Genomic DNA, 13,545 nt, shown 5'->3' with positions numbered 1-13,545 from the left:
ATCCACTGACTCTAAAATCCTCTAGACATAATCTGATTTTGGATATAATTCAATTGCAAACCTTAAATGCCTAAAACAAATATTCGGCAAAGAATTAAGTATTTGCTCTTTCTTTGGTATGAACCAAAAAAATGCATATTTGAAGTGTTCATCTCTTTCCCAAAGAGAAAGAACATGCATTTTATAATCAGGATTTTACATAAATTGAAAGAAGGAGCTTGGGCTCAAGGTGTGCCTTCAAACCAGAATTATAAGAGAGTTCGGATTTGTACACCTCTTCTATTTTCCCATCTCTGCTGTCTTGGAATGTATTACTCACCTTAACAGGGCACCCAGGGGTCACTCCAAGTGCTTCTGTGTTCTGACTGAGGTCAACAGGAGTGCCATCTATATGAACTTGATCAATGCAGCCATCAAAATCTCTGTTTGTGACACTGGTGAAATGATGGTCCCCTGGGTAACCTCCAAAATATACAGACTCAGATACTATCAAATCTGTTGCACTCCCTGGGGATGTTCCCTGATCAAGTAACTCTCCATCAACCTGGAAAATAAGATCAGATTATATATTCAATATACTTAATTATAAATTACATGCAAAACAAATTGTGATCATATTGAAAGGCCTATTGAGAAATGTAAGCATAAAAACAAAATTTTTACCACAAATGTTAATTTGAAATTAATATAGTGCATATGAATGAAACAATATTGAAATAACTATAAGGCACAATATAGCAGCTTAAATATTCTGAGCTAAAACATAAAAGCTTGTCAGTAGATGCTTTAATCAAGCAAAAAATTGCTGACAATATGTTCCACTGAGTTTAACTTTAATGCCATCACCTGCAAAATAAACAAAAATTACTCAATACGATGATTTTTTATCAAAGTCTTGGAAATTTAACATATATGGTCAGTCATTTTAATTATTTTGGAATGAACTTAAAATGAGGGATTGAGGATAATAACTAACCTTGAGAGCCCCTTCATTCCTCTGCCTCACAGCCTCAACAGTGTGCCATTTGCCATCACTGAATGATTTCTTTGACTTAAGGGAGACTACACCAGACCCTAAATCATACTGTGGTGAAGAAATAAGAGCAGGCATATCAGTATCAGCATGCATGGCACAATCACCAGTTATTCTAGAGTATTTCAAACACAACTGGCCACATTTTTATTAAGATTAAAATTATGGCCATCAATCTAGCAAAAGGTATTGGCATAAGTACCTGATAGATTATCTTTCCCCCTCGCATTTCTACAGACAGGAAGGAGTTATCTTTTTCTACAAGGAATAGTAAGCCATCTTTGGCGAAAGTTTTGAAATCCAATTGCACATCGCTTCTCTGTCGCATTTGGTATCCTCCACCACTCAAAATGGCATAGCCACTTCCGTCAAATCGGAAACCCGTCTTTGGCTGTAGGTTCACTAACTTATCCCTAGGAAGGAAATAATATAAAAAAGTTTTTTACCATCCAAATTTGCATAAATTTCATTACAAAAACAATATCCAAGATTATGCTTTAGCAGATTCTTGGAAACTATATATGATCCTATTTCAGATATCTCTGACTGGTAAACTGTTGGGAACAAATTATATTATACAATCAGGCATCTGCACATTGGATGGTATTTCCATTCCATATAATATGCCCAACAATTGCCTAATATTCTTTATTAGGTGGAAATCAGGTAGCATAAAATGTATGGGACCAATCCATGAATTTTTTGTTAACCAAACATCATGCTATTAGAATTCTATTCTAATTGTTTCTGCTCTTTAGAGATACAAATATACATGGGTTGTTTATTAAGTCTGTAGGAAGAAGTACAAAATAAATATTTTGTGTAGATTTCATTAGACTTTTTTCTTGAGTTTTTCCCTCAAACGGTGCAATAACATAATTGTCATGATTCATCATTTGTCTTTTTTGCAAGTAATCAATGTGGATGATTCCGCCAATTAAATGATTCCAAAAATTGTGGCCATCATCTTGTCAGTTGATTTCATAGTCCCTGCCTTCTTTGGAGCTGGATCAGCTTTAGAAACCCACTGTTTCCACTGTTCCTTTGTTTCTGGAGTGTGGTAGTGTTATATTCATGTTTCACCCGCAGTTATGTATGGATGCTGAAACTTGTGAGGCTCATGATAAAGTGAATCGGCCACATGATTGCATCTATTCTCTACTGAGAGCAAATGTGGCACCCATCTTGCCAAGAATTTTTCCATATCCAATTTTTAATTCAAAATTGAAAACACTGTGCCTTGTGATATGCCAGTGGCTTCAACTATCTTGTGAACTTTGACTCATTGATCACTTAAAACCATATGGTAGATTTGGTCAATCAATTTAGAGGAAGTCAACACCACTGGATGTCCCGAAAAATATTGATCATTTGTGGATGTACAGCCACATTTAAACTCATTCACCTAATAGTAAACAATCACAAACACTGGAGCAGATGTGCCAAGAACTTCGTCTTTTTTGGTGATGAGTCCTTAAAATTAAAGTGTTACTGCAAGAAATTAATTTTTTTCCATTTTTCTAAATAAATGAAAGTTTTTTGCTTCAGTTGACCGTAAACATGAAACCACATGATGGATATTGCTGGCACTTTGGCAGAAGTCTAGCGAGAGATGACACTTAAAGCAAACATTTTCCGCAATGACGAGTGTCATCTCTTGTATTTTCTAATGACTTATTGAGGGCCCCACGTACTAAGTAAGAGTGCATGTCCCATCTTTCCTTGGCAACCAGAATACATCTGTGATATGAAGGCACTATACTTTCATAAGCTAAGTAACTCATTTAAGTTTCAAGATGAAGTTAACTATGGCAACATATACGTTAAACTTTAATGTATTAAAATTAATAATAGGATCATTCTGGGTACTGGTGGTTATATTTTTGCTTCAAGAAGTGCTCCAAATCATTTCATACAATTTGTTCTCATTTGTCTATATGAATTTCCGAAAATCTGTTGACACATTTTAATATCCCTTGAATATCAACAACAACAACAGGGGAAGTCATTGTTATAGCATCCCAGTCATCGCTACTATCGCCACTCTAACATTCATGTGTGGTGGCAACATCTACTATGTCTCTACTGGTTAGTATGGTTGTAGTGGCAACATATCCATCTTCTTGAAAATAATCTCTCAATGTGATTTCTGTGGTCAGTTTCATCACATCAGACACATGACTGAATAAATGACACAAATCCCCAGTACCTCCCCAATAAGCTCACATTATTGATAGCCATTCGCTGTCAGTGGACATGAAAATCTTGTGTGGTGAAAACAATTTGTTATTGCCAGTGGATATTAATCCCCAAGTGGCATACAACAAATGCAATGATTACAAAAGAGCCATTGGCCCACTTGCCTTATTTGTTTCAATATTGGACAGATATTACTGGAGTATTAACTTTGGGCAGTGGCCTTAAGATTTTTAATGATACCCTGATGAAATGACTGTAAGATTATTTTTGGCTTTAGCAGCAAAAAGATGGTTTTAATTGAATTCAGCCTTTCTGCATTGGGATTTTCACAGCTGTTATTAACAAATGAAGCAATTTTGTGCTTCTGATGTGAAAAAGCAGTTGTTGAATACCCAAGTCAGTCCATAAAAATGCTTCCCATCATCCAATCCTTTTTATTTACCATGTTCCTCTAGTCCTGCAATTTCTGTATATTTTTGATGCATCGAGGATTGAGAAATTTATCAATAGCAAAAATGGGCATCTTTTCAGAGGCATGTTTCGTTTCCTAATTTTAATGCCACAGTGTCCACCTTTGCCAATGACACAGGACCAGAAACTGTATCATTCTGGCCTTTTGCTTGTTCAAACTAAATGAACAGGGCCGAGTACAAACCATCAGGTTTTTTAGCATGAAGACGTTTCCTTTCCACCACAAACTTGCCTATCTTGAACTTCACAATAACGTTTCGATAATCGTGAACAAAATTGAATTTAACATCCCAAATTCCAGGCAAATGTCAGTTTTGGATCTATTACTGTATTCAATTGATTGTAGGAGCTGCATCATCACTTTGAGTGAAATTGCATTTTCTTAAACAATTTATTAACCATTGTTAGAGGAACTATTACTTTTCCTCAAAGTTATTACTTCACCACTAAAAATGATCGCAAAAGAGAAGACCTTGCTCGCAGATTAATGGAGTATTCACGTAGCACAAATTTTCAGACTGAAGATTGGAATCAGCTGAGTGTAGGATTTCAAGACATAGGGCCTAGGAGGAGTTTCAGAAAACCATGGAGCCAGTGACAAAGTGCTTCAAATTCAAACCCTTCTGCTTTGTTAAAGGATGTGAGCTCCTGGAAATTATTCATGGCAGCAAAGAAAGGTGTTAGTGTAGCCTTCTCTCCAGGGGGGGGGGAGAAGATGGAAAGGGGAGTGCAGGCACACATGGTCGGGGATAAATTGAGTTGGGGCAGCCCCTGCCCTGCTAACGACCATGCCCACATGGGGGAAGTGAAGTTGGGAGAGAATCTTCACTGGTATCCCCAATGGAAAATATCCATAAGAGTTTTTTTAGGCAGGTCCTGACAGAATCCATAATAGAGTACTGGGATGTACAGCCTAAAATTCCATTTCATGTAATCAGAAGAAGTTTGTAGTGATTTCCAATCTGATGACCAAAAGTTGTTTTCAGGAGAACTGCTGTTTTGTGTCAACCATTTTTGTGTAAAATGAATAGATATACATGTAGATTAATATATAAATTAGAGAGCATTATAGAACTTGAAATGGACCATGACTGTATTTCATGCTGTTCCCATGTTAAGCAGCTTCAACCATAATTATATTTATCTAATTAACAGGCCTTTCCTCATACCATAGTAATCATTTAGCACTTTATCTAAAAAAATAAATGAAATGTTTGCTATTTTTCATTTGCTATCGATTCTTATAGAGATAGTGCAATGTGTAATGTCATTTTGTTATCATGTAGAATCCCTAAAACCAGTGCAATAATTTCTAAAGCATTATTAAATAGCAATCCCTCTGAGGAAATTGCAACTAAATGACTCTAAAACATGACTTCATTTCATTTCCTTTTAGTCCAAAGAACCATAAAATATTGTTCCTGAACAAACTGATTTGAATACATGTGATGTTTGAGACTTGAATACTAAGCAAATACCTTTCTATGGCACCATCCACTATATTATCTGCATCATTAAAATTCCAAAAGGAGACTGGAGAATCTCCAACCACCAACTCTTCCAGCTCCCCTTCAAATGCAGAATATTTGACATCAGGCTGCATTTTGAACATAGTTGGGTAACTGCCAATAAATAACTTAGACAGATTCTGGTCCAAATTGAGAATTGAAGATGTTCCAGGCAAAACAACAGCATTCTCATGAAGTATCTCCTGGCCTTCCTTGGATTCCTCACGGATGATTAATTTCACACTCTTGCCTACTCTGAAAAATGCATTCATTAAGATGGTGAGAAACTGTATATAAAAACACAACGCTTGAAAAACTTCATGTGTTAATTAAATGGGAGCTTTGAGAATTTTATTAATGTGGGTGACAATGGCATGCCATTACCAGTACAAACTGATAAACACTCTGTGAGGAGGATTGACATGTGTCATAAAGGAAAAAAGGAGTATATAATGTAATGCCTTCTTATAATTATGCTCTAAATGTTACATACACATTTCAAGCACTTAGTACCAATGTTCCAAATGTTGTTCCTAAGAATAAGAGAAGCTGATTTGTTTTCCATAAAAATTAGAAAAAGTACATTGAATATTCAATTTAAATTCATTTTTTATGCCCTAGCATTGACTTAATAAAACATTTTGTGCACAAAAGAAATGAATTTGTTTTTTATTTCCTCTTATTTGATGTATCAGTTACTACACCATTGCTTTTAACACATTTTTCTACTCAGTAATTCTTCATGCTTAGTAGTTCATAACTCTCTTGCCCCTTGAAACACTTCTCAAATGGGTTCCACTAATTATATCGGAGGTTAAATTACTATATTAAACCAGTTGCATACTGTAAATCTAGCATTTATATGCTTCCAAAACTTTCCTCTCTCAAACTTTACAAGGCATACAGTGTTTTTAATGCTTCTGAAAACAATAACATTATTTATTGTAGCAGCATTTTAGGGGAGGCGACCAACAGCTGAGGTAATTTGCACAATTAGGGATGGACAGGAAAGGATGAAGGGTGGGAAGAAACCCGGCATTAGCCTACTCTTAACAAAAGGCGCCAAGGGGTTCACAGCTTAACGTCCCATCTGACGGACGGCATACTCACTCAAAGTACCCTCCACAAAGCACCTCAATTAGGGATTAAGATACCTCTGAAAATATTCAACACCGCCGGGACTTACGCCCGGGCCCTCTGGGTGGGTAGCCGGTATGATAGCCACCTTATTATCACATTATATCTCGATCCCCACATTATTATTATTATGGCCTTTAATGAATACAAAGCTAGTAGTCGGTAATTAATTCCAGAGGCAATAAAATAGGTTTTTACCAATCATAAAATCTAGTTCAAAAAATTAGACATATTCATTCAATTCTGACTTTGTGACCTATGTGAAAATGATGCCAAACTGAGAGGGCTATCCCATTACACTCAATAAGTATTCACCGTAGTGAGTATGTACTTATTGAGTCTGGTGCTTGAGCACCTATTCAATATGGGACAGGAGGTATTCAGACACTTCAAAATGCTTCCACCTTACAACTGTTGACAGGATGGATTGAAACAGTTTCCTCAGTTTATGCATACATACTACCTTGATCAAAAATTTCCCGGAATTTATTCAGAAAATTAAAAATACAAGTATATTCATCTAAATCTATATTGTCCCCTTCAAAGTAATCCCCATCGACTGCAACACACTTATGCCAGCGCTTGATCCAATCCTCGAAACATTTTTTATATTCGGTTTTCGGTATGTCCATCAGTGCTTCCTGCGATTTTTCCATTACTTCCTCTCGGCTGCTAAAACGCGTTCCCCGTAATGGTTTTTTAACTCGATTGAACAGAAAGAAGTCACAGGGAGCCAAATCAGGTGAATTCGGTGGCTGTTGGATGGTATTTGTTGCATTTTTCGTCAAAAAATTACGAATAATGATAGCACTGTGCGACGGTGCGTTATCAATCCACGAGTTTTCTGCCCACATTTCTGGTCTCTTTCGGCGAATTGCTTCACGCAAACGTCTCATAACGCCCAAATAATACTCTTTGTTTACTGTCTGGCCTTCTGGCAAAAATTCATGATGCACTACACCGTTGTAATCCATGAAAACCGTCAGCATTGCCTTCTTTTTTGACTGAAAACGACGTGGTTTTTTTGGTCTCGGCTCATTTGGTGAACGCCATTCACTTGCCTGATGTCTGGATTGCGTGTCGTACTCATAAACCCACGTCTCGTCTCCAGTAATGATCCTTTTGATGAATGTGGGATCGGATTCAGCCTCGCAAATCATGTCTTTTGCGACGTCAACACGGTCTCTTTTTTGCATGAAATTGAGGTCTTTTGCTGCTACACGACGGAAACCCAAATCATTAACCACAATGTCTTGGGCGGATCCATAGGCAATGTTCAAGTCCTCCGCTATTTCTCTGATGGTTAATTTGCGGTTATTGACCAACATTTCTTTTACTTTATCAATTTTTTCACCGACTTTCGATGTCGATGGTCTGCCACTGCGTTCATCATCTTCGATTGACTCACGACCACTTCTGAACCGCTCGTGCCACTGGTAAACGACCGTTTTTTTTAGAGAATCGTTGCCGAAACACTTTTCCAACATTTCCAACGTCCGTGCGCCACTAAATCCGTTTTTTACGCAAAATTTAATACAAGTTCGTTGTTGCAAATTTAAATCCATTTCTGAAATTGTAAAAAATCGCCAACACACACAGAGATAGATGTACTCTTGGCTACGTAACTTTTGCAAATGTCAAGTTATGACACTAAGATTTAAAGGGAATATCAACAATAGATGTACCAATTTAACAAAAAAAAACAGAACTCAAATCGGAACGATGGGAGCGCCACACGGTGGTTATTCCGGGAACTTTTTGATCAAGGTAGTATGTGCTTATACTTATTAATACTTGGAGTGAGATCTCTATCTTATGAACCTTGGCAGAATGAACTCCTAGGTCAGCCCTATAAAATGTACATGATGCAGGCCAAAAACTTCTAAAGTGAATCAATTCAACTGAAAGACACCATATCCTGGAGTCCAAACATGAACTTTTACATGAAATTAACCTTTTTAAAAGTAAATTTTTACTGAAAAAATTAGAAACATTAACTTTCTCAGGATTACGTTGGCATGATACATCACTGCTGCAACACTGAGCAGGGTGACTAAATCATGATTTGTCTCCTATTTGCCTTTGTCCCTTATTGACAAATCCAGTGGTTGTTCAAGTTGTAGCTTACTTCAACTCATATCTTCAGCATAGAAGGAAAACTCTGTTTGGCCAAATAATAACCCTTTCGTCATGAATGATTGTTATAAACTTTTTGAAAATAGATGGATGAGAGACATGATCATATACTTACTAATTATTCCTTAAAAAGTCCCTGTTATGAAGTGCCAGTTCCTTATAACCCTTAATAGTTAATAAATTTCCCAGGTTCCTCTGAAGCCCAGTGGATTGCAAACCTGGCTATTGTGGTGAGTTTGTCAAGCTCAATCACAAATTGATGCAATTGATTTTCCTTTAATTTTGTCTTTATTTTCATAAATATTACTTCAGGGTTTTAAAAGTATAGATCAAATGAAACCCATTTTTTTTATAAATAAATAAAACATCTCATGCGGTCTTGATTTTGAGGAAAGAAATTGACTAGGGGCTAATAGTCTGTGGCCAAACCATATGGGGGCAGACTAGGCAAGCGGTCACAAGCCAAGTTCTCGGCACTATCCCCATTTGAACAGTCTCTCAGTCTGATACTGGTCCCATTCAAGGTCATATAGATTAGGTTTTCAAATTACCTTTCTATGATGGCTTGGTACCAAACATCATCAGCTACATATTTGTCACTTGCTATACTTTGCGGTGAAGATCCCAAGTCTATTTTCAGTATTGGATACCCATTTTCAATTTCCAAAGCCATGAAGTCATCCTGGAAATATAAATGTTATATTTCAGCTCAATGTACATACAAAATCTCATATTATCTATTTACATTATTGACAGCATTTGAAATGGAAGAAAATGTTATATTAGGTTAGAACGTGGTTTTCCTACAACTCTGACAAATCAAATACATTGCAGTTGCCCAATGGATTACATAAATACTTAAGATTATATAAGACCAACATAATATATAACAAAAATACCAATGTATAAGGTGATGAAGTAAAGCAAAGGCAGTAAAAAATTTGGTAACTCATAGTGGAACATGCTGAAAGCCTACTTTGTACAACCCTAATTGTTATAATAAGATTCTAATTATACACCATAGCATCAGGATTTCACCAAGACTTGATTAATCTTGATGCTTCTAAAATTTAGTTGCATAATAATTAATTTAATTTAAGAAATTCAACATTAGTGAGAGCTATTATGGTTATAAGGATCTCAGGTTTTCCCGGCATATGGTATTCAAGAAGTTCTCTCGGGTTTCCCACCGGGTCAGGTTGCAGTACACTAACATTTCAATGGCTGACTCTGCCATCGTCTTCAGGGTGAAGTCTTCATCATCTTCATCCTGAAGATGATGGCAGAGTCAGCCATCACAACGCTGGTGTATTGCAACCTGACCCGGTGGGAAACCCGAGAGAACTTCTAGTAATAGCGCTATCTTCATCATAACTGTTCAAATAATTTCAAATTTAAGTCGGCTAAATATCATTAAAGATACATAAAAATGGTGGAAATCATTATAAAACACATTACCGATACGACTCTCCTTAACCTCTTCTTGGTGTCAATTTCATTCCCAAGGTATAGTAGGAAACCATTTTGTTTGTCTGTTTTAAAGTATATTGAAACACGAGCAGATGTGCCCAGTTGGGCCAGTCCATCAGGGTTCTTAAGTTCAAGTGTTGTGTTGCCATACATCTTGATTCCAACTTTTATTCTGAGGGAAAACACAAAAAAATGAATTAATACAAAGAAATACCTCTTGAATTTCAGAGAGAAATGGTAATGCATTCGGATATTTCATGGCAAACATTCCAAAAATTCTTTTAAAAGAGATTCTTGTTTCATCTTTGTTGAAAATGTTTTCTGCAAAATGATGGTGGACAAATAAAGAGGAATATTTGCACACATTAATTATTTTCACAATCAGAAATACCAAAATATATATTGAACAGATAATTACATTAAAATTAACAAAAATGCTATAGTCAAACAGGGAGGTCAGTCACTGTAATACACCGCAGCTCTCTCAATATTATTTCTCTTGAGTCTAAACAAACTTTCAGTTTACTCAGTAGCGCTGAAGTTTCTTCTTATGTGCATGTACAGCTTTTATCAATATCATAATACTGATTTTGTGTCATACACATTTTTCTTGGTCACTTGAGACTTTTGGCTGACTGGATTTCTCTATCTTTCCCAACATATCAGCTTTCAAGTGGCCTGTTTTTAAAGATAATTTTTCCATCAGGATAGTACCAAATTGATCTGCTCTATAAATCAAGCCTCGTGGTATGTACCTGATGTGAAATAAACACCTCTTTTCACGGCCAATCTGGTTTACACCCAAAGATAAATTCTTAGCCAGATTACAGGACCCATTGATATCAACATATTTTTCTTTTTAGGATATAGCAAATATTTTACTGTTTATAGAAGTACCTTCTCTTTTTGATAGATTGCTTTATTATTTCCTGGATTATTACATTGATAACAATTTTTACACTATATGCTGCCAGGAAAAATATTTAAAAGTTCATTTCTTAGATTTTCAATGTATGTACCATTGTAGTTATTTCTATTTTGGGATAGTTGTGAAAAATAGCTACTATTGCTCTTCTTTTTTCCCATTAATATGTTGCCCAAATCGATTTCAAGGTTTTTTATATTTTTAAAATGTGATTGCTGCTGCATGGGCGTTTTATACTATTCCCTTTCCTGGCCTTCTATTAGGGGCATATTTGCAACCTTTGGAAAACACATACAAATCTTCTGTGAGAAAAGGCATGTTAAGGCATGAAGTTCTAACTGTTTCTGAATGTCAGAACAGCCATGTGAGCCTTTCTGTCACTTGGTAGCCCAAATCACTGCTGCGAGCAATTTTCACTAATCATTTATTTTCAACAAGCCAAATTGTACCCATTGCAACTGAATGCCCACATATTTTTGGTCATACTTTTGATGAGACCATCATCCATCCCCTGCAACAGCAAAGGGTGGCTCTCCAACAGAGGAAATGTATTCATCTTTATCAATAGGATCCTTCCTTTGGTGCCTACTCAGATCTTCAACACCAGAAGTATCCTTTTCCAAGACTATTGGTAACTTTATTTTCCTCAGTGTAATTTTGTTGCCAAAAATGTTTTATTGCCAATTTTATGTTTTGAATTCTCATCTTACCTCTTCCAGCAGAGAACAGCTCTGCTACTCAGCTAGTAACCACTCTCCTTGGGTGGTATGTCAACTTTATGGGTAGCTAGAGCTTTCAATTTCTAGGATTATGGTCATCAGTTTAGACCTCATGAATGATCAAAATGCATGAAGCAAACAAATACATGTCATTTGTATTCTATATTTATCACTAGGAGCGACCTCATTATTGATATTCCATCCCTTTTCTGAACCCAGACATCATCCCCTTTAAAATTATTTTTCCCCATGACCATATTTCATAAATGATCCTAAGTACTACCTTACCTACATGTGAAACCAAAAATAATTACCCTACAGTCATCAACACACTAATTCTAGTCTCCCTAGAGAAGGAATTAATACTGACTGCTTTGTCTTCCAGCCAAATTCCTCACTCATAAATGCTATGACTTAGCTTATGACAACTCTTCCTTCTTTCCTGTTTTCCTAAACCCTTGAGTAGTTCCACAACGATGCTATCTACCCCCACAGCATTGTTCAAATCCATTTCCTTAGTACCTTTTCTATCAGGTAATTAATTATGCCTGGACCTAAGCTATCCTCATCAACCTCTCTGCTCTCATTATATGCCTAAAATTTACTGGCATAATAGCTTTAGCATAGAGCCCATCTGTATTCTTTCTATCATGCACTCTTGAATCTTTTCTGGGTTGATTAATGTATTTACCACCACATATCTGGCAGTGTAGATGGATATTTCTTCCTCACTTTCGAATGGTAGTTTGACCTTTGTATTCAGCATCCCCATTTTCCCCTTCCTCAGTAAATTATTCATAGCATTGCATTTCCTTATTCACTACATTCATTTCACCCCATTAGTTTCTCATATAGCAAATTGTTTAGCTCCTTGTATTTTCTTTGACCAGAATCTGTAAGTACATTCTTTCATTTCTGTCTCTCATTTATCTTCCTAAGCAGATCGTCTGTGATCCATAGCTTCATCAACCTCCTCTTATCAGCAGTGCCTTCTGTTTTGTTTGCTCCATTTGAAATCACTTTTTTGAGATGCTTCCACCTTTCTTCTACCATACACTAACTTTTATCCTCTCTCAGAAATTTTCAGCTGCTTTACAATATGTACGACAGAATACAAACCTAAACAGCCCAGAAAGCTTTATACCATACATGTAAACCTGATAAGCACTGATGGTGAAGAATTCCATTTCTTGGCCACATTTCAATCAAGATACAACAAGTAATCTCCAAGAATAAAATGAAGACAGCATTTTACAACACACACACTTTAAAAAACATAATGGGGTCACCCAAAGACAAAATTGACATAGTGCAACATAGTGGGATTTATAAACTCAATTGCATAGATTGCAACACCATTTACATAGGACAGACAGGGAGGAAATCTAATATTAGGATTAAAAAACACCGATCAAGCTTCATAAAGAAAGACAACAGATCTCAATTTGCCAAACACCAAACACCTCTTGGAAAAGAATCATACAAGTAACTTCCTTCATATGAGACATTCTTTACACAGAAAACAAAGGATGCAGGTTGAATGCTTTGGAGGAGTTGGAAATTTGGCAATCCTTTCAGTCGGATAGATTTGAGGTGGTCAACGAAACAATATACCTCTACCTTCCTCCCTCCTAAATTTTCTAAAAGACTCCAAAATCTTTCCCTTACAACCCCACCCTCACCAAGGCAGTACTGACCATCTACTATCCCTTAATGGGGGTCAAACCATTGAGGAAAAACATCCCCCCACCCTCCCCTAGCCCACTAATAGGTTGCTGCACCAGTGCTCAACTTACCCCCTCTCCCTTCCACCCCTCTTTAAGCCAGGCTATATCAGTTAAAAATTTTTCATATATGTCACCTGATGAAGATTTGCCGCATCGAAACCATGATCGTGAGAAGTAATAAATCTTAATGAGAAAGTGCAACGTTTCTTTCTCTATCCGT

General features: G+C 36.4%; 1 protein-coding gene across 1 annotated transcript in view; it reads right to left on the bottom strand.

The window, feature by feature from the left end:
• LanA (laminin subunit alpha) overlaps positions 1-13,545 on the bottom strand; it is a 147,546-nt gene that overhangs the window by 19,939 nt on the left and 114,062 nt on the right. Inside the window, exons 45-50 of the mRNA XM_071590876.1 lie at positions 9,943-10,126; positions 9,036-9,166; positions 5,182-5,466; positions 1,236-1,446; positions 977-1,084; positions 320-544 (exon numbers count right to left, since the gene is read on the bottom strand). Coding sequence (XP_071446977.1) covers positions 320-544; positions 977-1,084; positions 1,236-1,446; positions 5,182-5,466; positions 9,036-9,166; positions 9,943-10,126 — 1,144 coding nt within the window. The remainder of the gene's footprint in view (positions 1-319; positions 545-976; positions 1,085-1,235; positions 1,447-5,181; positions 5,467-9,035; positions 9,167-9,942; positions 10,127-13,545) is intronic.

Source organism: Hetaerina americana, unplaced genomic scaffold (assembly GCF_022747635.1).
Source record: "Hetaerina americana unplaced genomic scaffold, ioHetAmer1.1.p SCAF_4, whole genome shotgun sequence".
NCBI lineage: Eukaryota > Metazoa > Arthropoda > Insecta > Odonata > Calopterygidae > Hetaerina > Hetaerina americana.
Note: the sequence above shows the minus strand (reverse complement) of the source record. Positions and strands in the feature narration are given on the sequence as shown.